General features: G+C 41.5%; 1 protein-coding gene across 1 annotated transcript; it reads right to left on the bottom strand.

Annotated features, from left to right (window-relative positions):
• Window positions 1-9,177: 9,177 nt before the first annotated feature.
• On the bottom strand, window positions 9,178-22,192 carry LOC139726613 (nudC domain-containing protein 1-like). The gene is made up of 9 exons (XM_071637605.1): window positions 22,078-22,192; window positions 18,272-18,426; window positions 16,928-17,116; window positions 15,924-16,137; window positions 14,899-15,090; window positions 13,787-14,000; window positions 12,827-12,971; window positions 10,755-10,889; window positions 9,178-9,633 (listed from the first exon to the last, which is right to left on the bottom strand). The coding sequence occupies exons 1-9, from the start codon at window positions 22,190-22,192 to the stop codon at window positions 9,178-9,180; spliced, it is 1,815 nt and encodes a 604-aa protein (XP_071493706.1).
• Window positions 22,193-27,009: the final 4,817 nt, after the last annotated feature.

Genomic DNA, 27,009 nt, shown 5'->3' with positions numbered 1-27,009 from the left:
AAGTAGCTAGAGATTATATAGTTGGTATGCATAGGACAGACAGCTTGGCAATTATGTGAAACAGAATGATACTGTCTTGCAGAGACCCTTGAGGCACTATGTCCTGTCTGAGGAACAGAAGATCCTTGAGGGTACTATTGTACTTCAGTAGAACCAGGGCCCTGTTTCATAAAGTTGTTCGTAAAGTTACGAACAACTTACGAGCGACTGGTGATCAGTTCTGATGTTGCTATACTTAATCAGAATTTCCATAATTCAGCACAAGAACTGATCACCAGTCGCTCGTAAGTTGTTCGTAACTTTACGAGCAGCTTTATGAAACACCCCCCCGGAAGTGTTTGTGTGCATTTGAATTTCATGTATTTCGCGAGAGCCAATACTCGCCAAAGTAGAATGCATGCGAAAGTTCTTGTCTACTCTATATGCATTGAATGCCAGTGGGAATTTGGGAAAATTGTGTATAAGATGAAATTTATGCTGAATAAAGTCTTCCGGTTTTTTTTTTTTAATCAGAGTTTTAATATGAAGATAGCAGTGGCACCATCGTGTCATAAGTACTGTCATTACTAGCTAGCTTGCTGGTGGAGCAGCAAGAGAATTGTAGAAAGAAAAGATTTTGAATGGGAGTTACTATGCTTTAAAAGTTGCCAAAAGGTCATCCACATGTTTTCCTTCCCTTTACTGATTTTTAAGACGATTTTATAGTGTTTATTTCATGAAATGAGAATATATATGAAATAATAACTTCAATTTCAATGAAAATGAGTTGTCTGGTCTGAGTGTGTATGCTTTCTGTCATGTGGAGAATGAGTCTTAATGTCAAAAGTCACTGCAAAAAAAAAAGAAAAGAAAAGAATACTGATAATTTAGGCACACTAATTTTACAAGCCCTAATAAGTTTGTGCATGAATATTTGCTCTGAGTGATTCCTCCTCACAAATAAAGATGCTATTCAAACTTAGCTATTTCATAATTTTTTCTAATGTGTGTTGGCTAAAAACAGCCCAAGAACCATGATCATACAATTTTGTATCTCGGTAAAAAGATTACTGAGAAAAGCCAGTGAGCTACTGAAGGATGCTCAATGATAGTAGATTGAGAGAAATGAGGAGCTTGCATCACTAAGCAGACTCTTTATTTAGATGTTAAAACCCGTGGAGGCGGGCTGCATTTGCTACAACATGCATTTCCTATAGACACCTGCCCGAGTATACTTGAGACTCATCTTCAACGGGCTAAGATCTATATACATGTTTCTATGGAATGTCATTGCTGTGGATGATACTGTGTGTAGTCATGTTTATGAGTGAATATATTACATATGGGACTATGGCGCTGAGAGAGATGAAAAATCCCCCTACAAACACACGCACATATATGATAATACACGAGTGTAAATATGTTTTTGTAGTCGACCTCGCACAAGTCAACATTCATTTCTCTAGTCCCTTTGGATTCATCTTGTGAGGGGTTTATAAATGTGTTTGTGTGTGTGTGTATTTTACATATATATATGTATGTGTATATCAACATATACATATACATATACATATACATACACATATCCCAATATATGATTGCGAAGGGAAGCAAATGCCAATTCTGAATGGAGTTGATGGCCTTACTTTGTAGGGATACAAAAGTACTTAAAAACATATTTCGATATGAGATTTAAAAAAATGCACAAAACATGCTATGTATGTGTACCGAATACATGTAGTTTATTATAAAAGGCTGGTAATGACATACGCACAAAGATTTTTTTTTTTCAAGTACAAAAATTTCACATCTTTTCAAAATCCTATCACATCAACTGCACATAAGATGCCCATTTTGCATTGTAACAAAATTGTTACTATTTTGTGGAACACTTTTACAAAGCATGTTTACTTCTAAGAAAATTCAACTTCACGAAAATTCTGTTGATACGGAAATAGTCACATAGACGTTGGGTTTTTTGACATTTGTCAGTCAAACATGACTAATTACCCCATTCTATATTGCTTATTTGTACTGGTTGACTGGCTGGCTTTTTTTTTCTTTTCTTTTCTTTGGCTTTTTACACACTGGGCTTGCGGCGGGTTGGCTTGTTGAGTCGGGTTCGTGTCTGTGGTCATGGTACTGTGATAGAGTACAGTCACTGTGCGTGCTGCTGTCGTTTCATGACACTCTCTTGGTCTCCTCGTGCCATGGAGTCTCAGTGGTCGGTCCGCGCTGCCCCCAAATTATGATTTCACTGTCAGGCCTATATTAATACCATTAGGCTTGCAATTTCTTGCAACTGGTGGTTGGTAAGCACTATCACAGTTTACGGCTTGGAAGCATATACACCAGGTATATTAATTTGTCCAGTTGTTGGTATCCCCAATGCTTCAGAGATGAGCAGACAAGTGTAACAAGTGTAACGTTCACAAATCCGTCCTGGGGGGCATTTCATGAAGCATTTTTGTCCGACAACTTGTCGGACAAATTTGCTCTCAGCCAATCAGATGCAAGGATTTCAGTAGCTTTTAACATTTTGTCAGACGAAATATCTGACAAAACGCTTCATGAAACGCCCCCATGGTCTTCAGGGTAATCAACAGGCCGACAACTTACGGCAGCGAGTGCAGTCGGCGAACAACCAAGTCGCCTATTTTACATAATGGATAAACAGACTGGCCATCGTTTTCTTGTAGACATTGGCACCCAAGTAAGCGTCATACCTCCTACTACAGCAGATAAACGTCGTGGTCCCAACTCTAATGTGATGCTACAGGCAGTTAACTACTCATCTATCGACACATTCAGAGAACGTTCCATTACATTAGACTTTGGTCTTTGCCATACTTTCAGATGGATTTTTGTTGTAGCAAACGTCGGTACAACCATCATCAGTGCAGATTTTCTTTGCCATTTCAACTTGCTAGTGGATATCAAGAACCACAGGCTGTGTGATATCACTACAAGTTGAACTATCAACATTGTTTATACTACAAACTCTTATCTTATACAGTGCAGCGACATCCCTAAAATGTACCCAGTGGAACGATGTCTTGGTGCGGACTAGAACACAGTGAACAGTTTCAGATTTGCCTTGGCTTCACATCTCATCAAGCATCCAGTCAACCTTGCCTCAGTCAAATCTATCTGGACTGAAGAAATATTTTTAACTTGGAGAAAATTTGGCTTATGAGGGATTAAAATCAATAGAATATAAAGTGAAGAGGACTTGTAAAGACCTTTGACTTAGGCCAGTAATTGACTTATGTGACATTGACTGAAGCAAGGTTGACTGTATATCCATTATGAGGATCAAGAAGTGTATTACACCTCTACTCCCTACCTCAAAAGCTGGATAGCGTCTTATTCCTACAGGAATATGTTGTATTACTATAGACATGGTTATTTTACCTCTTCTTTATCTATTTTTGCACAAGTCATTCATTCAAACTCTTTAGGGTATAATTGATATCATTTATGTCACATGTCAACATTTTCAGCCCAAAAGACTGATCACATTTAATGAATTAATTAAAAATGATTGTTTAGAATATGTCATATGGACCACCTGTATACAGACGTTATACATGTATACATGATGGTGCCAAACTTCTGTTACACAACTTATCACTAACCCTAGAAATTGTCATTACCCTTGTCATCAACATTTCTTATGATTCTACATTTCTTGACAAGAGTTGGTAATTAAAACATGGACATGATTAAAACATTGAGGTGATTAAAACATGGACATGATTAAAACATGGAGGTGATTAAAACAGGGACGTGATTGACAGGACAAGGATAGGGATCCCCAGGGGCGTCTGGCTACGTGTACCGGTACATATTCACCTCGCTCCTTTTGCACACAAATTCTCTTTCTACCACAATTTATCAACTTCTGGATTATATCACTGGAAGCAAACTGCGATACCTTCACAGATTTCGGATACAGGTAGGCCACAGCATGATTGAAAGCTTAGGAAATATGGAAAGGCACGAAAACGAAACAGAAGAGGTCTTTAGCCGTCCTATGGACTTCACTGTCACTAGTCGAGCAGCCAAAATAAAGAAGCAAAGTTCAAGAAGGCACATCAGAACAAACAGATCAACCAAGCACCAGCAATGGTTCTTCCCATAACCCATTTCGTGTAAGAATAAGAGGAGTTGGTTTCAACATTAACAAACAAGGCCTACTACAAATAGCTAGAGAAGTCGGGAAAATCACTGGTGCCTCTACCATAGGATCCCTAGGCTGAGAAGGCACAGAATTGATCCCAAACTGTTACACCTACTGGCAGGCAAAGGCATTTCTTAGGCTTCACAGAGTTCTGTAAGAAAAGAGCGACAGTCAGAAACAGGCCAGACTCCAAACACAAAGGAGTCATAAGTGGCATACCGATAGATTTAGACAATGATGAAAAGATGCTGGAAGAAATACAAGAGAGCACGAGAAGGCAAGGAGTAACTTTCTGCAAGAGATTGAAGAGAAGAGATAAAGACGGAAACTTAGTGCCTATGAGGGCAGTATTGCTCATCTTTAAGACAAAAACGATGCCGCAATATATCAAACTAGGGTACGATCAGATAGAAGTTAGGCGATACCGCAGACAAATAGTGCGTTGTTTTAAGTGCCAAATCTTTGGCCATGTTGCCAAGTACTGCAAAATCGACAAAAATTTGATGCCCCCGCTGCAGTGAGGAACACACATTCCAAGAATGCAGTAAGAAAAAACGAAATGCCAAAATGCGTAAATTGTGGGGGGTCCCACTCAGCGGCATTTATAGGTTGTCAAAAATACTCAAAGAAAAGAAATACTGAAAGTTCAAATTGAGAAGAGAATCTCTTTCACAGATGCAGTAAAGCACATGCAAACCAAACAAACAGCAAAGACTCAACACATCCCCAAAGCTGTGAAAATGAGACAGAAATAGAAGTGAAAGAAAAGACACAAGAAATCAAAGCACCAGAAAGTAAGAAGACTGCCAAAACCTTGAAGCAAAAACATAGGGTGCAAGTTCAGCTCGACAAAGATGCAAGCCAGAAGATGGCATTCCATATGAATGGCGGTCTGTACACCTGGAATGTCATGCCCTTCGGCCTGACCAATTCACCCACCACTTTTGAGAGATTGATGGATAGAGTGGTTGCAGGATTGAAGTGGGAAGTGTTGCTGATTTACCCAAATGACATCATAGTGTATGGAAGGACCGTGGAGGAAAAACTGGAGAGACTTTGGATGATGTTTCAGAGACTGAGAGAAGTCAGCCTCAAACTAAAACGCACTGAAGTGTAACTTGTTTAAAGACCTAATAAAATGGTTTAGGCATTTTTTTCTCAATGATGTAATAATATTAAATGTTAAATTCTAAGTAATTCTATGGTTGTGCGGGGTTTTTTACTGTTCTGAATTTTGTTCTATATTTGTTAACATAATGGATGCAATTTCCTCGGTTTTGGAAAACTTGCTATACTTTCGCCGCATGCGGCGCACTATCACTTCTAAATTGTGATGACGTCTAAGAACGAAGTCGTTCACGACCAGTCTAGCCGTAGCCAGCGAGCTGGCAAGGCTATGCTAGCGCAGCGCAGCGACAGCCGGCCGGCGGCTGCACTGGCTAGCGCTGGCGGGGGAGCGAGCTAGCTAGCGCATAGCAGGTGCTGCGCATGCACTATTGTCATTGGCTAAGCCTTTACACAAAAGAATATTTAATGAACTGTATCGGATTTAATACTGCCAATAATACAGATTACAACTGTGGTACGCTTGGATATCCATTATTTTCGGCAAACTCGTGAAATAGGCCCCACCACTGCGTGTCTGTACTAATAGTAATACTACGGCGACTCGCCTGTTTCAGCCCCACCATGTGGCGTTCATCTCGGTAGGTAAGCACGGCGGTGGGGCTGCCTTCCACAGTAAATACTCGTGAATGCGGCGAAAATGACTTCATAATATGGCCCTCGACTAATTTGACGGCCAATTTAACCATAAATACAACCCTACCTAACCCTAAACCCTAGGAGGACCTACCCTTGCTTGCTATAAACGCACGGGTACGGTGCACGCGCACTGCGGTGGGGCCTATTTCACGATAGCCCCACCACCACTGCGTGTCTGTACTAATACTACGGCGACTCGCCTGCTTTATAGGCCTAGACCTACTCGTGAATCCAGCCCCACCGTGGCATTCATCGGTAGATAAGCACGGCTTCCTTCCACAGTATGATTTTTAGCATAAAACAAAAACTACTCGACCAAAATTGACGATAATTCTTGGTATCGTTTTTCTTAGAAAATGGCGCATCTAAATTACTGATAACAAATGTTGCAGAAACTGACTATGGGAAACTGGTTAGGCTTTTTTTTTTTTTTTTTTTTTTTTGAGCCACGACCCACCCTGTAACAACATATCCCCTACCTGGCGGCGCGGTCTCCGGGGCTACATATCCCCCTAACCGTTAGGCGTTAGAGTGTAGCCTCTGTACTACTACCAAAGATTCTGCTATTACTACTTACTAGTCTACTAGACCTAGTGCCGTAGTGGTAATAGTACTACTACTAGTAGTAGTACTAGTAGACTACTACTACTACTAGACTACTACTGGTAGTTTAACTTGTAAGCGCCGGCCGACGGGCCAGGCCACGGCCGGGACGCTCCCGCTTGCTTGCTGCGGCCGGAGTAGCCGCTCACTTTGTGAGCGAGCTGGGCTGTTCTTCTAATCTACTTACTAGACAAACAGTTACAACTTACAATGTCAATCATGCAGAATACAGTATATCCTTTCTAACGTTAAACTATATGGGGGCATACCAGACATACCACTCTGTATTTCCCAGGCGATCGTTTCCGTGAGGTCTATTCTCGGGCTTGGTGCCATGTTCATACGCTCTTGCACTGGCAGCGGGGGAGATGCAGCTGGTTCATATCGTCAAGGTGCAGCCCCACGATAACGTTCTGGTTCATCGGCTGCCTCTCCCTCCCCATCTTCCCCTTCAACTTCATGTGCCTCCTCTTCTTCTCCGCTATCGTCAGAGCTGCAGTCTTCATCATCATCATCAATGTCGAAGTTTACCCATATAGGGGAAGACATTATGCTCGATGTACCAGGTATCTGTGCAAGCTAACTTAGTGATAATGTACGTGGTAATGCGTACATGTCGACAGTCAGTGGGTCGACCGGGAGCGCACATCCCGCGGGGCCCGGGCCTGGCCGGCCTGGCCGGGCTAGCTTTCGTGTACGCGCGTGTACCAAGCTAGTAATCTGAGTGCTTGTGCTGAGCGGCGTCTGCTAACTGATCACTGAGCACAACTCCGTGCTTATACGTCATCAATCGGTTCAGGGGTGTTGGTCACGTGACTATCTTTTTCGCAAAAGCTGCAACGGGGTCCTCCAAAAATGTGATATTTGGGGGAGTTTCTAGAAGCGATAAAAACCGGAACGACACTGACAACCTATTTACATTGATAATCATGACATATATTTTACATTTCTTTTGCATATTAAAACATTTTGCAAGCATTTTATTAGGTCTTTAAGACCAGCATCCACTTCTTGGGCCACATCGTGTCAGATGAAGGCGTAAGCATGGAGCCAGAGAAAGTTGATTCAATGAGAAGTTGGCCAACATCAACCAACGTGTTGGAAGTGCGGAGCTTCCTGGGCTTGGCATTATATCACAGGTACTTTGGGAAGGTACATGTAATTGCAGAGATACGGTAGTGAGACTGCTACACCGGCTCATGGAGAAGAACCGACCATTTGTCTGGACAGGTGAATGCGAAATCGCATTCAAGGAACTGAAGGATCACCTGGCGAGCCCATCAATCCAAGCTTATCCACAACTAGAAGGAGACATCATACTGAACACAGATGCCAGTAACAAAGTGATAAGAGCAGTGCTGTCACACATAATACAAGATGGGTAAGAGACAGTTGTTGCATACGCCAGCAAGAGTTTGGTAAGGCCGAGAAGAACTACCGGTATTGTGTAATAAGAAAAGAGCTTCTTGTAATATAATGGTGTACCTCCAGCCCTATCCCACAGAACAGACAAGGCCACCTCGGGAGGCATTTCCAGTGAAAGTGTCCTCAGGAGGGAGAACTCCATCTCGCGCCACTTCTCCAGCCAAAACAGAGTCCTCTTCTGGGAGAGCTCCGTCTTGCGAGGCTTCCCAAAGTCTACACCTTCAGGAAGGAGGATCCCCTCACCCAAGTTCCTTGGGACAGAAACTCAGACTATACTGGACAGCAGACAGAAAGCGAGTGAGGTGGTCAGCCGAGTAAGGAAAATGTCAACCTCTGCATCAAAGGTGTTGGAAACAGCGTAAAGGAAGTTCACATTCCAAACAACATCATCATTGTCCGATGTACCGAACGATACATTGCAACAGGCGAGAGTACATAAAGGTGACAATGGAGGAAATAAGACGGATGACGATGGAGTAAAATAGATTCAACAAACTGTTGGAACTCCAAACGTTAATGTAACGCACTGGATAGGTAAGAGAGATTGAGTATTGCATGCTGATGAACACAGATTGACAACCATCCATTCTGTGAAGTGGTCAAGTGGTCGACTCATCTAGCAGCCTTTAAGCATTCTCCAGCGGGCTTGCTGCAACGAGGGACTGGAAGCTAGCAGCAATTAGTGGTTATTGGGTGATGTACTTTGTGAAGTAGGCCACCAGCTCCAATTTGCAAAAATTTCATGCCGCAAATATATATCTTGCTTTACAATATTTTTCTTCCAAAACTGGCTTTGAAATTCCATGAAAATATAATATGATTCATCCTTACATTTCTGATAGCTACAAAAAATGTAATTGATAAATTACGTAAAAGAATGGTAGAGCGAGGATTCTGAACGCCGACACAGTGTTGTCTGTATCACCAATAGGTTTGTACGTGCTTGCAATGTTCATGCTAAGCAGGCATTCGCGCCTTTTCACACTACAGCTTCGCACATGTCCGGTACAGGTGAACTGTTTTCATTCTAGCTATATCAGAAGTAATGTATACCCAACCACAAGAATATGTAACATCTTGTCACATCATTGCTTGCACACATTGCATTTTAAGTTCACCATTGTGATGTGGGAGAGATGATTCCTCTGGTGAAGCAACTGAAACCACTATGACACAATAACATGTGTCATTAGCTCTCGGGACATTCTTTAGTTACAATGTTCTCAGTTCACTTTGACTCTGATGACATAGAGTCTCTTGCTGGTGAGTATAAACAGTCTCTCGTCTGTGGCTTGCATGCCAAGAATGTCATCGTTTGAATCCAAGCTGACTACCTGTTGCTTGGCAACCTGACCAATCACACGCCCACTTTTACGATTTCGAAGGGGACTAGGAATGTCTGATGGTTGCCGATACACATAGGCATGCTTTGAGCAGTCGCATAGGACACAGTAGGAGGTGTCTGGGGCACAGCTGGCAAATTTACAGTTTCTCTTGGAAGCCTGCACGTAACCAAGTGCATTGAAAGTAGCTTCGTGTTGCCATGGTGATGTGATCTCCGGGGTCACGGCCCTTGGCTGCCATATGATTCCGTCCACATCGTGTCGCAGGCAAATGGCAGGGGCTGTGTTGGGTTGGAGAGGTGCCTTGAAAAGCCTCTGGTGACTGGCTAAACTTGCCTATGGAAGATAGAAGGAGGCAAAAATTACACCAGGTAACTGAGAAATACTTCAACAAAATCTAAATGCAATTTTCATGTTGGCAGGTCATATGCAATAATGTGTGCACATGAGCTGTACTCTATGAAAATACTACGACAGACCCAATACCTAGGTCTTTCTTCAAAGCCTACAAACTGTACATGTCCAGTTGCAAATCTGTAATATGAAATTCCGTACAGAAGGCATGAAAAATTCTTTGTTCAATACTCGTCTACAAAATGAAATGCTGCACCTTGTGTTAGTCTCATTAAACCTTTCAGCTGTGACTCGCTCACCAATTTTCGGTATCACCAATGCGCAGAAAACTTCTGCACACACTGAAGAGCCCTGTCACAGATGCACTGTGGGATTCCTCAGTGCCATTGTCACTTCCGGTTGTCTCGCGCACGTCACAGCTTCCATACAATTCAATGAAGTTATATGTCTGCTTTTCCGTTGTTACTCCTTTTTTCTTGGCTATCATTCACCTTTAGAAGAGTTTGAAGTTTCTATATTTTACTGATTTGCGGTCACTAGAGTCATAGTTGACTACTGCAAGGCTTCAATGTGCTGATGGAAAGTGAAAAAATCTTCAACAAAAAACACCCCTGGATAAAGACAGGATGTGACCCAAGTGCATATGCAGCCAAAACCAGGGTAAGTTTGTCCCCTGAGCTATCCCATATACATATCCAAAATGCCGCTCTGCGCACGGAATCTAGGTATTGGCGATACCAAGAATGGGCTCAATGTACAGGTCTTCTTTCCATGTTTGCTGGCACAGAATTCCTGAAACTTTGGAGGTGAGTTACTCAGTCATTCTAACCCCAACTGTGTTGCAGTGGCCGTCATGTGAAACTGAAGTGCATTGCTACCTTCTAATAAGTCAATCTAGCATAAATCAGGTCAAGTTTCAAGGGTGGCCACTAGCTGTTGTACAACCCAGCAGGATATAAGCGAGTCCATGAACACATCAAGGGTCAATCAACAGAGACTGCAAATTTGGAGAAGAGAGATATAGGAGAGGGAGAAGGAAGAAGGAAGAAAAGAACGAGCCAGAGAAGGAGACTGGCTGACAAGATTTCTTTCATCCCACTGACCTTGTGGCTGATGGTGTGTAGCTTTCCATCGATGCGGTAGATGCAAACAGTGTTTTCTAGATTCATGTCACACTCCTCCAAGTCCTGGGGACTTATCCCTGGTCGCCCACCAATGTCTCCACTGGGATCAGCTCCCTGAAATCAGAGCACACAGTTTAATGGATATCACACAACACCTAATTAGAACGTAGCTATCCGACTGGTCAATTGCCCATCATGTGACATTTAGTTAAAAGTTCCATTGCACACTGTGGCTGTCAGCCATGCAATTTTGTTTGAGCAAAAATGGATAGGCATGGCTGACGTCACCCATTTCCATTGACTTCCGTGATAAACTCACGATTGATTCGTAGTTTTGTTCCATCGCATGGCTCTGATGTCACAATAAACAAACATTTGCTGCGTGCACTCGACAATCACAAGCAGGCTTACAAGCGCGTACTTTTGTCACTCAAATTTGTAAACAACTTCAACCCATCGGCTTCACGTACATACGGTACACGGTGACTGTGATGTGCAGCTACTTGTTCGTCTTTCACAGAAAATGGTTGCCATTTCTGTGCTAAATTCAACCACATCTGCTGACTTCGAGGTGTAGTGTAAAACAAATAGGCCTGAATTCACGAAGGTGGTACAAATGAAACCATGGTTTAAACCATGGACCAAAACCATGGAGGGCCAAGTGTCGCATGGAATATTTCGTTACGAAATCAGTCATTTCGTCGATGAAATGATTATTTTGTAACGAAATGATAGCATTTTGTAACTAAATTAACATTTCGTCCACAAAATAATAATTTCATTAACGAAACGGTCATTTTGTCGACGAAATGACCAATTTCGTAACAAAATATTCTGTGCGACACTTGGCGCTCCATGGTTTTTGTCCATGGTTTAAACCATGGTTTTATTTGTACCACCTTCGTGAATTTGGGCCATAGTGTATGGTCTTTGCTCATGCAATGGAACAAGATTTCGCACTTGTGACCATTCACTATTTGTATATCAACACTAACATAATGTATACAAGGGCACATTTTCACATAGGGCCATCACCTGTCAAGCAAGAAGAACTCTATGAAGCTATGTGGATTATGTAATAAGTACAATGGGCTTGCACTAACACAAGACATTACAGAGTGCAGTGACCACTGTGATTTCAACTTAGAATAATTTGTATCAGGGATGAAGGAAAGATAAGAATGCAAATCTTCCCCTCAACCCCTTACCCACCCCCATTCCCCTAATCTTCCCCTTTCTCTCCCTTCCCCTCTCAACCTAATTCTCCTCTCCCCCTCCCATCTCCTCCCCCTCCTCTACCCCATTCCCTCTTCTCCTCTCTCCCCTTCCCTGTCCCCTCCCTTTTCCGCTCCCCTTTCCCTTTTTCCCTCCCCCTCCCCCTCTTCCCTCTAGTCTCCCCTCCTCCCTCCCCTTCCCAATCCCCCCCCTTCTCCACTCCCTTTTCCCTCTCCTCTTCCCCCTTTTTCCCTCCCCCTCACCCTCTCCCCTCTCCTTACCTCCTCCACTCTCCCCTCAACCATCCATCTCCTCTTCCTCCTCCCCTCTCCCCTCCCTCTCCCCTAAACCATCCCTCCCCCAACCCCCTTCCCTCATCTCCTTACCCCCTCCCCTCTCCCCTCAACCATCCATCTCCTCTTCCTCCTCCCCTCTCCCATCTCCCTTCCTTCTCCCCCAAACCTTCCCTCCCCTAACACCCTCCCCTCCCCAACCCCCTTTCCCTCATCTCCTTACCCCCTCCACTCTCCCCTCAACCATCCATCTCCTCTTCCTCCTCCCCTCTCCCCTAAACCATCCCTCCCCAACCCCCTTCCCTCATCTCCTTACCCCCTCCACTCTCCCCTCAACCATCCATCTCCTCTTCCTCCTCCCCTCTCCCCTCTCCCTTCCTTCTCCCCCAAACCTTCCCTCCCCTAACACCCTCCCCTCCCCAAACCCCTTTCCCTCATCTCCTTACCCCCTCCATTCTCCATAAACCTTCCATCTTCTCCTCCCTCTCCCATCCCCCCCCCCCCCCCTTCCAATCACCATGGTATACAGCTTCCATTCCTCACCAGAGCATCAGACGTCAGGTGTGCCAGCCTTTCATGTATTATCCTGGCCTGGTCTGGGTCAGCCACGTACTCCCCCTTGGTGTTCCCTACCACCACCTCGGTCCACATGAAGCCTTCGTCCTGCTTGGCAAGCGTCACCTCCAGCCTGACAGACGGAAAACCAAGAGGGAAACGATGCTATGTTCAGTGGACTCCCATTATAGCACAGTCCTCAGGACCAGCAGTTTTGTTTCATTATATCGAAATTTCGTTTTGACCGAATAAACAAACAATACAAATACATAGGGTGGATAATATTACGGCCTGAATTTTTACTTCATTGTAACCAGAAATTCATTATAACTGTGTTTTATTATAACAGGAGTGCACTGTACTGCTTCTCGTGAGCTCCTCATACTCTCATGGAAAAAATAATTAAATAAGCTGAAGCACAAACATCATTAAACAGCCTAAATTTATATGGATGTTTCGTTGTTGTTTTTTTTTAATCTCATGGACTAGTACTGTGCACATAAAGAAAGGGTTTGAGGTACCAATAAATGTAAGTGTTCCTTGCAGAATGTGATATATCCACTAGATTGGTCACTATACGATATCAACTGCAAAATTAGGATTTCTAGGTGGCAACACCCTCCAAAACTGATTGTGACAAAATCTATTGAATAATTCTATACGACAGCCTCAGGTTTTGTGCTTCTAAAAGCAATTTGAGAAGCACAGAATGAGCATACATGTGAGGATTAGACAGTGTTCTACAGGTACAGCTTGAATATTTGCAGTAGGTTTCCACATCAGTAAACACAGGATATTCACTTTCAAATTTGAGTCGAGGACAACCATCCTGCTGGTTATCTATCTGTACCTTACAGAAAAAAAAAAATACATGGTGTATGGACCCAATTTGATACTGGACAGATGATTGACTGGTACAGTAAACAAACAACCGCACATCATGATTACTTGCGCTTCTCTAATGTCCATGTACAGCAGGTGATGTCAATTAGCCTATAGAGGGCGCCAGACAGCAGCTCTGGTCCATTCTTGATCCTGACATCCAGCCTGTCTGCCTCCATCACTACGTGGATGTCTGGTTTGGAGACGGTTGCCGGGACAATGAAGGTGATGCTGACATCCTCCCCAGTTTGAGTCCATGTGAAGAGTGGGAGTGGAGCATCTGATGGATGAATAGCAGTGGGCTCATTTATGCAAGTTTTACATCCACAATATGTGGAAGTTCTCATACTGTAACATGGCTCGACACTAACTTTTTTGTTTGGTGGCCCGATGGGGCCACCAAAATCCTAAATTTCAAATTTTTGGTGTCCCGAAAAAAACAATAAAAAACATTAAAAGTCCATTTTTTTAATGAGTCAAATATTTAAGATTTATGATAGTAAGAATTAGAAGTTGGACATATCTACTCATAAATAAACTTCAACAAACTTGCAACACTCACTCTCAGGCATTCATTCAGTCCTTTTCATCCATCCTTTGAACAAATTTAACTGCTAATTTCCGGCGCAAAAAGTTACGAATTTATTGACATACTTTTCATTTTTGGTGGCCCCGGGCCACCGGGCCACCGTTAGTGTCGAGCCCTGTGTAAATATGTGACTTTGATGATGTAAAGGCTGTAACATCTACAATGAAGACATTTACTCTGGAACCATGTTTAGAACATAAAACTATATTTGGTATAACTCTAGTCAATAAAATACATGTCATAGATGTAGAGTTCCTCATATCGATATTATGAAAATATACAAGTCTTCTGTCTATTTAGACTTCAAACTAAGATGGCTGCACTACTTTTCTTTTCAAGTAATTTGTCTGGAAAAAATGTCATTACAAAGTAAAGTAAAATGGGATGTCGGGCTATACATGATTCAGTTACATCTTTTTTTTTTTTTGCATTTGCATTTGCATTTGATTGGCACATATAGCTGAATTGTGTGTGTCTGGTTTCTTTTTTATAATTTATTTTCGGGCTTGTTTGTTGTTGTTTTTGTGTATGTCTTGGTCACACGCATAAAGAATCTAGAACCACACAAGATATACAAGTGAACCCTTACCTTCCTCTTTTGCCTCCTCCTTTTTCTCCTCCACCTCATCCTCCTTCACTTGATTGACAGCATCTGAGATGACCTCAAAGTCAGCCTCACTTGCCACATAGAGCCCCTGACCTCCCTCCTCCAGCCCAATGTAGACAGGAGCAGTGGGGCCTTGTAGCTGTCTGGTGTTCTCAACCTCAAAGTCAGCTAAATCTGGCACCACACGGAAATGACACAAAACAGCAAATCAAATTAAGAATATTTTACACACAGTGGTGTACAGTACCCTAACACCACACATATTTTGGATAGTCTGTAAAATCAACTTATCATTTTGTGTGTGTGTGTGTGTGTGTGTGTGTGTGTGTGTGTGTGTGTGTAAATTCAATATCATAAACAACAGGTGGGGATTACACAGACTTTAAATCGGCCTTAATAGTTAAGATACAACTTTAAATCATGTTATGCTGGTTTTCTTGCTCAGCTTTAATCAACGTTTTCAGAATCCACTTCAAATTGTAATAAAAATTTGCAGACAAATTCCTTTGTCACTTATTTCATTTTGTGTGTTTATGGCTGCATGACAGTCTCAAAAATTTGTATTTTCACTGGGAAATCAGTATACCGTATAAGTCTCACACAGTATACTACAATTTAAAGTTGATCTTACCTTTCAAGACTGACTTAAATTCTTTGGGAAGCACACTAGGATTGCCAAAAAAATGAAAATCAGATTCTCTGATCACCATTTAAAAGAAAATGCTACGGACAGCACAAAAATGCTGTCTAAAAGGTGGATGTGCGCACTCAATAGAAACTGGCAATATCACACTTGCATATAACTCATATATTCCAAGTGAAAATTAGAAGCACACCTCTTTGCAGAAACATTCTGAAATTTGTTCCTCAAATCTCATGCAGTTGTATATTGTATGCACATGACTACCATAACTATGTGATGCCGTAAAAGCAAAAATATTATCTGGCGAACCCTATGGGAGTGACCTTCCAGGACTAATTTCTGATCAAGATATTAAAATACTGACCACTCCCTGCACTCAGAGTAATCCATTCTAAGAAGGTGGCATGGTCACTCTTGTTGTCTGAGCTCTGGTTATCTCCCTGGCTTCCCTCGCCCTCATCTCTCTTCTCAATATGAAGCAGGATGCAGTCAACCTTGACCCTTGACCCTTCCTCTGTCACTGTCGAATGCTGGAGGATGGCTGGGGCACCATTGCATACTTCCTTCTTAAAGACAATCTGCAGGTAACACACACAAAAACAATGTCTCCATTGTGTCCCATAATGTCTCCATTGTGTATAATGTCTCCATTGTGTCCTATAATGTCTCCATTGTGTATAATGTCTCCATTGTGTATGCTGGTTCTTTGTTCCCCTGTGCTAATCAAAATTATACACATAAGATTTCCTGCTTGGGGGATAACCTCTCTTTGGCATGCCATCTCATGTTCCAGTTAGGGTCTACCTATGGCACATCAGCATCTACAAATATACCACTTTACAATTTTAGCAGCACAATTAGCAGCATGGAACACAAGTATGTCTTTAAGTTGCTGTAATTTTCATTGGCTGCTCAAGGTAGCTTTGGTACCCTTATGGTGGAAGAATATGATTCATGAGGTACGTAATAAAGTCAAATGTAAGCCAGTTGTTGCGCTCAATGATTTTATACTTTTTCTAAATTACTTAAAGACAGTTATAGAAGTTAGCTGATCAAGACTTTAAGCTGTTAAAACATCCCTCTTTGCATCAGTAGTATTCAAGAAGTACATCTTCCTATTTCTTTTACTTTCTAAGAGTGAAGATGTAAGATTTAAAACCACTGTTACCTACATGGCCATGGGAGATTGCTTTGGTGATGACATGACATTGAGTAGGAGGTACTCTGGTATTTGCAAGCACCTAACTTACAAGAGCTTGGTCAAGAACCACAAGAAACTAAACGTTTCATTTGATTGTTTCATTCCATGCACAAACTTGGATATACTTTATAAACAGTAGATCCAATTAAAGTCTGTGTCAGGTATACCTTCCATTCTGAGATTTCTGCACCGTCTCTGTTGCCAGTATCTAGGACATAGAGGAATCCTGCTCCGTCTGAGAGTACACAGAGCTGGCGTGATGTGAAGTGGGCCGAGACATTGTGCCTTGACCCTGTCCTCTTAGAGTGAGCTCCAGGAATGGTGAAAACTACCCTGGACTCATTCAGCTGGGAATCCTATGGATACAATAGAATGACATGAATAAATGACATGCTTTAATCAACGCTCTATCTATGATTCCATAAATCATATTTTGATTAATTTTTATAAATGGAATGCACTCTAGTTCTGTATCATACCAGGAAAGCTAGAACAATGATCACTGATTTTCTTTGCTCATCTTTTAATCATTGAACCCTACATGGTACAACCTTCAAGTTTGTTTTAGTATAAGACAGCTTTTTTCCATGTAAGCAACTTGAAATTCATCTAGGTAAATGCTTCCTAGGATTTTTGTAAGTTTGTATAATACTGACAAGACTTTGTGACAAAATACCACACACAACTTAATTGCTTGTGTTTCAAAAGGCGAGTACTTTATGCACAGATAGGCTTGGATAAAACATGTACATGTACATTGTATAATAATGCAGTAAAGGGCTATGAGTGGGATGAAGAAAGTACATGTAGGTGACCTTCGGAAGGAATTGGAAGACTGCATGACATTGTTTGTATCACACAAGGTATCAAGGCATGATGATGTCTGGAGAAAGGAGTGTAGGGATGACCAAAGAAGTGATAGGATAGAGGGATGACAGTGATGGGTGTAAGGTGTGGAGTGGAGTCATGGCAAGCACAATTCTACACATGATTGGAATGCATGTAATACAGAAAGTACAACCACAATAGATGTCACTTTGGATCCTGAAAATGCTCGCAGTGTGGTTTCTATGCATGTATATGACAGATTTGTTATCAAAGCTTGCCTACTACTAGAATCTCTCTATGAAAGAACTACAACACACAGAAAATAAATTCAAAACAAAAAAGATATCATAGGTTTGATTTTTGAAGACTGAACTGCCATTTGCTCAAAGACCAAGTTCATCTGCTGACTTCTAGCAGATGAATAGCATTAACCACATCAAGCTTTGACCACTTGTCACACACTTCAACAACACAGTTACAACTTGCAAAGATGTACCCTGTACTAAGTAGTCACTTTTCTTCTGCATTAGCCTTCTATAAAAATCTTGATCTGCCAAGCCACAATATTTTAAACACCACTATTTTGATGATCTCTAACCTGTCCATGCACTTATCCATTCACCAGCTTTCAAACTTAGACAAATTAATACAAATTTCCTCCAATAAGGATCATTTCAACTCACCAGAACAACCCTCTGTTGAAATAGTTTCCACTCCGTGGTGACATAGTAGACACAATTTGGATTCCACAAGTCCCCTATCAGGTGATTGGTCAACCCAAATAACTGCATGTGTTGGAAGGTGTACTCATCTTCTCGCAGCTTCACCTCATCTATAGCTAAAGAAAATGTGAAGAGCAAAAGGCAACGCTTTATGTCTCTACATCCAAGTAAATTCCAAGTAAGTATCTATATAGGGTAACTGCTCGAAATTCCCAATGGCAGTTTGCGGTCTTGCCCCTTTCAAAATCAAAACGTTCATGGCCACAATATCTTTTTAGTCAGTTGTGCCCTTTGAGCAGCTTTGTGCCCCCTCAAGAAAGTGGCCTTTACCCAAATTTGATGAAATTTGAGGCCTGGGGCAATCCCATCCAGGGGTTTAAGTTATGTACAAAATCTCCTCACGTGCATGCTCATCACTCAGAAAAATCCCACAGCTTGCATGGCTTGCACGCTGTCTGCACTGGATGCAGCAGCGGGATGCTTGCGCGAAAAGGTGCCCAAAGGCTGCTGGACGGCAGAATTCAGGAAGAAAGTGAACCTGTAAGTGATTAGTTTGCTGACAAATTTGAGTACCCATCTACAGTGTGGAATAGTAATTTGGAATATACAATGTATGCACAAGATCAGGTTAATTCTGATTTTATTTTTCTCTTTATGAATATTTGTAAAATGATCTGAGACTTCACATTCATGGTGCTGAATTGTGCATGGAGAGGAGAGAGCCACAAAAAAAGCACCAAAAATTTCGAGTAAGATCAGGCTTATAGAAGCAGCAGCCCTGCATTGAGCAAACCCGCTGTGTCAGATGTGAGATGGTTGATAAGGCAACAGGAGACATCATGAACACCTCGCCCAGTGCAGAGGGCAAGGCCTCTAATGAGCACCCCGGCCATGCTCATGAGTAGGAGGGATCCTTCCGAGCCAGAGCCCCCCTCATGACAGGGTTGGGAAAGACTTCCATATCGTCGGTTGAGAATGATAAGGGTGTTACGTGACCACAAAACCCATAGTGTTCGAGAAGACTTAAAGCTCTTCTCATTCTCAACAGACGATATGTACCCCCCCCCCCATTTTATACACCTACATTGTATGAGCTTGCTCTGAAGTTCGCATTTCCCTAAGACACCAAGATCAATGTTACCATAACTCTAACCCTAACCCTAATCCTAAACTGAGTAGTACTGTAAAAGTGGAAATTTTCGCGGTGTTAACGTTTTTGCGCATTTCGCGGAACCCGAAACTAGCGCGAAATAAAAGCATGCAAAAATTTTTGCTCACCATATGTTCCAGCAGTTGATGTCTTCATTCCGCGGAATTAAAAACAAGCAAAATTCTTCTTACCCCGCCGATCGCGAAAAATTAGTCGCGTGAAAATATCCACTTTTACAGTAAACTCTAATCCTAATCCCAAAGCCACCTAAACTTATTAATGTTATTTATAAATAATGCATAGCAGGGGGTACATATAGAAGTCTTGCCGAGGGGTTTCCTGGACTGATCTAGCCCAGGAGGTAGGTACACTCCTTGATCTAGCTAGCTTAGTTAGAGCAAAATTACATGCACTATAAAATAGCACACACTGTCACTGACATGTGTGTGCACACACCATACAGTCATGTGTCAGATCAGACAGAAAAATCTGTTTGTCCAGCTGTCTGGAGGTTCTTTTTCATCATTTCTTTTTTTTTTAAACGGCTCTCCTCCAAGCCTATTGAGGCTATTGACTATTGTTAAGGTAAGGGGATTCCGTGAAGCCAGATCAGATGCAGTCTCCAAGGAACATATCCCCGACCCCGGCTAGCCCGACCAGACGCATGGCATCCCTGTATCGCGACACTTGTGTATGACGACAGGGCTGTGTAATCCCGGGCAAGATACAGACCGATTTTTCGGTCAAGTGTCAGATTTGACAGAAAAGATCGGTTTGTAACATAATCTCCTCCTTCTTCAGGAACCAAAATTTCAAAACTATCAAAAAAAGTCAGCAAGAATGATAAAAAGACTCCTCCTCAGCGAGCTCCGAACAGACGGATTTTTCTGTCTAGAGTAAAATATCCCGTTTGCGGCAGTTTAAGCATTGTTAAGGGTTTTTCCAACTTGTAAACAAATCAGGCAAATTATTTTCAACCATTTCATATATCATAGACAAGATTATTCATTAACGTAATTGTTTTCATAAAAGAAATTTACCATTGACCAACGCAGTTTTCATGATTTACCAGGGCAAAACCCGGCACAATTTTCGCCGATAAGGGCGATATGCGACATAGTATTTCTGCTTGCGGCACGATGTACAATCCCTATGCAATACGTGCGTGCTCCGCGATCTTTAGCTGAACGCCTTCACATGTCTCGCGAACATTGCGTAAGCGCCAATTCCCATTGCGAAAGCACATGAAAATAGCGGGCGCACATGCATTGGCCGCAAACAAGATCGCAATTCTGGCGGTGTTGTTGATGTCTTTCTTGTGTTTTTCTCATTTTTTTTCGATGGTAACATCCACTTTCCGAAAAAAATGGTAGCCCACATCGGCTCGCGAAAGTTCTATTTTACGTGAGGATATGTTTTCAAAATCCATGAATATCGAGAAAACGACAAAAAATCAAGTTTCTTGGACCATTGTTTCTGTTCTGTTATGTTAAGAAGTACCGAAAATTTCATTTTGGATGCGATATGTTGTCATTTAGGTGAGAAAATTTCACTTTCGTCAGAGATCGTGCCCATTTTATCAGTTGTTTTTTGTTGATTGCTAGTGTGTTAGTATATGTGTAGTGTGCATGTAACAGTGCAATGCAGTGTTTAGTGGTATATTACCGTGTATGTTGTACCTGCCGCGAACGGCTGCACGGCCGCTTACTGACGCAGTTACTCTAGTTACCTCTTCTATAAATTTAAATCTATTAAATTTAAACGTCTTCTTCTTCTTCTTCTTCCGGGTGAAGTACTGACCTCTGGAAAGAGTATTTTCGTACTTTGTGCAGTGCTGAAACTAGTGTGCCACGCTGCATTGTTTGATGCTTTTTTTTGTTGTTACAATTGATATAATATACACTATAAAAAATAAAAAGTGCTCTTTGTGCAAGTAAAATTAGCTCCTCTTCCAACTAGATTTGACGCAGTGTCACCCCGACCAGCTGCCTCCTAAACTGTTCGAGGGAAGAAGCAGCTGTCACACTGGTCGGGAGCTGGTTCCAGAAGAGTATGACACTTGGGAAGAAGGAGTTTTGAAAGCCAGAGGTCCTGCAGAATTGTTGTCGATATTGAGTAGGTCTTCGTCCAGATGATCGTGTTACCGGGTAGATGTAGGGTGGTTCAGGTGGAATAGCAATCAGTTGATGTAAGATGCGGAACAGCATGAGGACAGCATGAGAACACGTCAGAGGACAAGTGTCAAATCAGCCTATATCTAGACCTATATAGCCATAGCCAATATTAATAGGGTTTGTTGCGATAAATAAGTATGAGAAAACCGGTGGAGTAAAAGAGCATCGTCATTTAGCTCCACGCTGACAGCAACTAATTATACCCCTAACGTTAATTATAATTTGACCGTGCCCGCCCCGCCCGTCGCGTCGCCCATGGCGTGCGTGGGTGGGTGGCATACGATGGTGCGAGCCGATGGCGTGTGTGGGTCGCACTTTAGACACTTGTTTTGTACTAACACAGAATTGAACACTTCGGACTAGGAGTAGGACCTACAACGTGTAGAAGACAAGATGAATAACGTGGGGTTTGATTTTTTGTTATTTTTCAATGAAATTCTCACCAAAGTTGAGCGGTAGCTGGTAGGTTGGAAGCGTGTCTAGTGACAACTTGTATCCATCAAACTGGCTATCAACTAAGTCTCTGTTCACTCTCAAAACCTCTGTGCACGACGCCATTATGATAGACCCTTCTTTGGCCAGTCGAGTCGTACTCGTATGTGTGTTGTCGAGTCACAATCTTTTTGGTTGTCACTGCTGGTTGAAATCGTTTGATGGCGCTCTTTAGTCCGTTTCTGCGTTTGCGCAACAGCTCCCGGCGAATATTTCTGCATAAATAACTTTTAATTTTTGTGATTGGTTAAAACAATTTGCTGTCAACCTGAAACAGATTTTGGTTTTAAAGCATACACACCGGGTACTTTTATCATTACACATACTATTCAATAAACAACTAATGCTGAAATATCAGTACAAACTATAATATCCAATATTTACCAGTGCATCTAACAAAACAAATAATATACTTTTGTTGAGGATGATTCAATATATTACTTATACTAAGATTACTTACTCCAAGATAATTTTGTAACTGATTTCTGTATTCTTTGTAGTCCGGACATTCTAAGAGGAAATGTTGCACCGTTTCTAATATACCGCACTGAGAACATTTACCATCAATATGTTTTCCTAATTTAAACAATGTTTCATTCAGTAAACAACTTCCTACTCTTAATCTGTGAAGTATATTCTCATACTGTCTGCAATACAGATTGCTTTTACATTGTATGCTTTATGTTTGGTTGTGGAAATAAAAATCGACCTCTTTCAGAGTTTTCCCATGGTAGTTAATTGCCACTGTTTCATATAATGGTTAAATATAATGATATTCATCTCACTTATGCTGCTATGTACTTCTGTTTCCTGAGTGTTTTTCAGCCCGTTTTTTGCTAACGTGTCGACTTTGTCATTCCCTCTGATGTCACAGTGGGAGGGGATCCATTCAAATTTGACTTTAATTTGTTGTTTTGTTAATGCGTATAGTTTCTCAATTCTGTCTTATCTCAATAGTAAAAGGGGTGTATTTAAATCTTTCAAATCACATAGAACGCTCAAAGAATCACTAAAAACAACTGAGTCGGTTATTTTGTTCTCTTCAATCCAATCTAATGCTGATATCATAACTAATTGTACAGCTCGGAATATTGAAATTGATGAAATTTTATGAGCGATTTTTACTTCCTGCTTTGGTATGTATACTGCTGCGCGGGTGCATGTTCTGATGTTGGTCTTTTGATCCATCTTTATAGATGTGGGTGTATTTGTTCCATTTTTCATGAATAATGTTAAGCGCTATCACGGTTCGTTATGGCTGCGGTTGGGGTGTGTTTCTTTTCTATTTCGTCTTGGAGTTCGGTGACTACTAATGGGGGAGGCATGAGCTAAGGAGGTACATTTGCATGGGTTGACATGCGGCTTTCAGTTTCCCGAGTGAGATGAAGGACTCTTTTGATAAAAGGATATTCGTCTTTGAAATCTAAAAGTTCGTATTGCCAGCAAGGTAATATGGGTTCCCTGATTGGGTGATTTACTGGGTAGCTTTTTAACTTTGCTAGATATTTTGAACTCAACATTTTCCTTCTTAAATCCAATGGCATCTCGCCCCACTCTGTTTTGAAGTACTGGAAGAGAGGTGAAAAAAATTGTTCCGCTACAAACTTTTAATGCTGAGTATTGTATAGTGTCTAATGTCTTGGTTGCAGTGGGTTTCGCCGAGTCGTCTTCACAGCCGTAATCTAAAACGGGCCTTATAAGGGCGCGGTAAAGTATAGGAGCATATATAGAGGCGGTATCGGAGCCCCAGTCTGTGCCAATTAGCAGATTAGACACTTGAGAACATTAATTTACTCTTTTCATACATCTCATTTTGATATTGTCTACGTGTGGCTTCTATGAGAGGCGCGAGTCAAAAATCATTCCCAAAAACGTGAAATCTGATACTACTTCAATATCCAAATTTTCGATTTTTATTGAGGGGCGCTGATACCGTCGGTGCGAGAAAACCATACAATTTTGTTTTGCTATATATACAGGGGACAGTTTTGCTCCCCATGTCTTACGCCAGACATTTAAGTTATTGAGGTCTGACTGTATTTGCTGACTTATGAAAGCTATTCTGATTTCCAGATTGCTACATCGTCGGCGAACTGAGATACTCTTGAGTGTTGAACTGTCGTATCTTGGTAGGTCATTGACAAAGATATTGAAAAGGGATGGGCTTAATACGCTACCCTGTGAAATGCCATTGATCTGGGGGCAGACGTTGGATAGACAATTCTTTATCCTTACTTTGAATGTACGGTTTTTAAGAAAAGCTCTGAGCCATAAGGTTGTATGTTTTGAAAGGCAAGTGTTTAACGCTTTTATAAGAATTGCGTTGATAGGTATAGTGTCGTAGGCTTTCTCGAAATCCAAAAATGCAGCAATCAAGAATTCCTTGTTGACAATAGCTTTTCTCGCATCTGTTTCTAGGCGGAGCAAGTGGTCGGTTGTATTTCTGCCTACCCTGAACCCACTCTGAAGGGGCGGTTGTAGTTGATGTCGTCAAAATACCAAGAGAGCCGGTTCAAAATAATTCTTTCCATAATCTTACTAAGAATACTTGTCAAAGCGATTGGCCTATGAAGTGACCTTAAACCTGTCCTGGTTCTTTTTGAGTATAGAAAACTCCATTGTTTAGGGATTTCACAACTTCTCCAGATTCTATTCATTCGTTTTTAATAGTATCCTTTTGGCTGATGAGGAAAGGTTGGAGATCATAGACAGGCTAATTCCATCATTTCCCGGGGTAGAATCTTTTGATTTTCTAATTGCTGTTTCTAGTTCACTGAACTCAAAGTTTTTATCAATGTCGTTTTCTTTGGTACTGCTTGAAAGTTTGTCTTCTAATAGACTATGTAAATTGCTTGCCTGGTCGTTTGACAAGGTTTTTTTTTTTTTTTTGAGAAGCAGTGACGAATTTTTTTTGCAAGGGCGTTTGCCTTCTCACCATCTGTGTTTGCCAGGGGGGTGTTTCATCAACGTTTGTTGTCGGCGCTGACAAACGTTGATGAAACACCCCCCTGGTCAATACCCCCGGGCGCGTGTTTTTTTTTAGACGGCACAGATTGGGGAAACTAAAAATCTATCGGGGACCCTATGCCTGAACCTAACCCTAATCCTAATCCTAACCCTAACCATCAAACCCTAACCCTAACCCTAACCCTAACCCCATCCCTAACCCTAACCCTAACCATAACCAAAAACCCTAACCCAACGTTTTTCCCATAGGTTTAACACGCGCCATGCCCCAATCTGTGCCGTCTTAAAAAAAAACGCCCCCCGGGCAACCATTTCTGATGCGCTATTGATCTTCATTAAAACGTAGTAGGATCCTAGCTCCGTAAAAGTCCGTTCGCATCCCGATATCATTAGACTGGACAGAATTGCAGCGCGCGCGCACTGCGGTAAACACAAAGTAGCGTGACGTAGTCTGCTTTGTCATCGTCCAATCAGGATGCGAGTAGTCAGGCTTCAAATTTAAAAGGGCACTTTAGTGCATGTGTTATTGACGCGAGTGCAACAGTGAGCTTCTGCGATCATCGGCGGAGTGAAGTGCGATAGAATTCGTCTTTTAGCCGTGCTGATCTTGACTGAGAGAAACTTTCTTGTTCCGGCATATCTAACACGCTTGTACAAAGGTGAATATTACGTCTAAATTTGACAATAATCGTTTTACCAATAGATTTAGTTGTGTCATTCTTTGCAACATCAACACTGTTGCGCACTATTCTATTTCTGAATCATTGCTGTTTATCATTGCTGTTAAATGCGTGCATAGCATAGTATAGTGCATTGCTAATGAGTACACTACTGTACACTGCATTAGCACACTGTGTAACTGTTTAGTAGACCTAACTGTTAGGCGAGTTGTGTGGACGAGAAGCAGCAAGAGGGTAGAGACCATAATGCAGTGTTGGTTATCAAAAGATTATGTATGATTTGTGATTAGTGGTGTGACTGTGAGTGAAGATTATCATGATTGCAGGCCGTACTCATGGTACTAGTACTGGTCTGATTTGTTCCTGTGACTAGAGTTCTAATGTTAGATAATTTGTTTTACTTTAACATCAGTGCAGCATATCGGTGCAGAACAGAGAAATTTGACGCTAACAACTGAACAACTGCATTATCATTACCTTCATCACAAATTAAGTAAAGTTGTCTGGATCATGTGGGTTGTGTGTGTTCTTGATAATATGAGCTAGAACGATGGTCTAGGTGGTGATTTTGCCACTTCTTATCTGTTCAATATTCAATCTCGATAACTTAAGTTTGAAATTGAATTAACATTTTAACATTAGAAACCTATTAAACTGATGATATCCATTCACCAGGATCATTCATTTCGTCACTATATTAAACAATTAAAGGGATAGATATGGTAGGCCTATCCTATCCAGCTTTGGTTTAGATGGCGCTGGGGGTTTCTTTGTGTGTGTTTGTGTTTGTGATATGAAGTATGAAAGAACGTAATTCTTAGAATTCGTGGTTTATTTTCATGAAAATTGATATTGAAATAGCTGAGATAATTATTAAAAAAACGATCCTAGTATTAGAATGCAACAGTTATCGAGATTGAATATTGAACAGATAAGTGGCAAAATCACCGCCTAGCTCTTTCTTTTATCTCGTTATTGGATAGATATACAATCTCAGTCATTCAAAACCGATTTTCATCAAATAAAATTTCAATTCTCCTTTTAAATATTTCACGGAGTGACTTCTAAATATCTTGCAACTATAGGTTAAAGCTTAAACTTCTCAAGCCTCAACCAATACTATGGCTTCTATACCATTCCTTTAATCATTAATGTTGTCAAGACTTATTAAAGCTGAGCCTTGAGGAAAGAGACTTGGACAATCTACAAATCAAGTGAACATGCAATGTCTTTTTC

Source organism: Diadema antillarum, unplaced genomic scaffold, assembly GCF_040938485.1.
Source record: "Diadema antillarum isolate AM-2024a unplaced genomic scaffold, OU_Dant_1.0 scf00000017, whole genome shotgun sequence".
NCBI lineage: Eukaryota > Metazoa > Echinodermata > Echinoidea > Diadematoida > Diadematidae > Diadema > Diadema antillarum.
Note: the sequence above shows the minus strand (reverse complement) of the source record. Positions and strands in the feature narration are given on the sequence as shown.

Coding starts and splice junctions, on each gene's coding strand:
- LOC139726613 (XM_071637605.1), bottom strand. CDS start 22,192: ATGGCGTCGTGCACAGAGGTTTTGAGAGTGAACAGAGACTTAGTTGAT. Junction 15,091..15,923: donor TACTCTGAGTGCAGGGAGTG/GTCAGTATTTTA, acceptor GTGTGGTGCCAG/ATTTAGCTGACTTTGAGGTT. Junction 9,634..10,754: donor TACACACCATCAGCCACAAG/GTCAGTGGGATG, acceptor TATCTTCCATAG/GCAAGTTTAGCCAGTCACCA.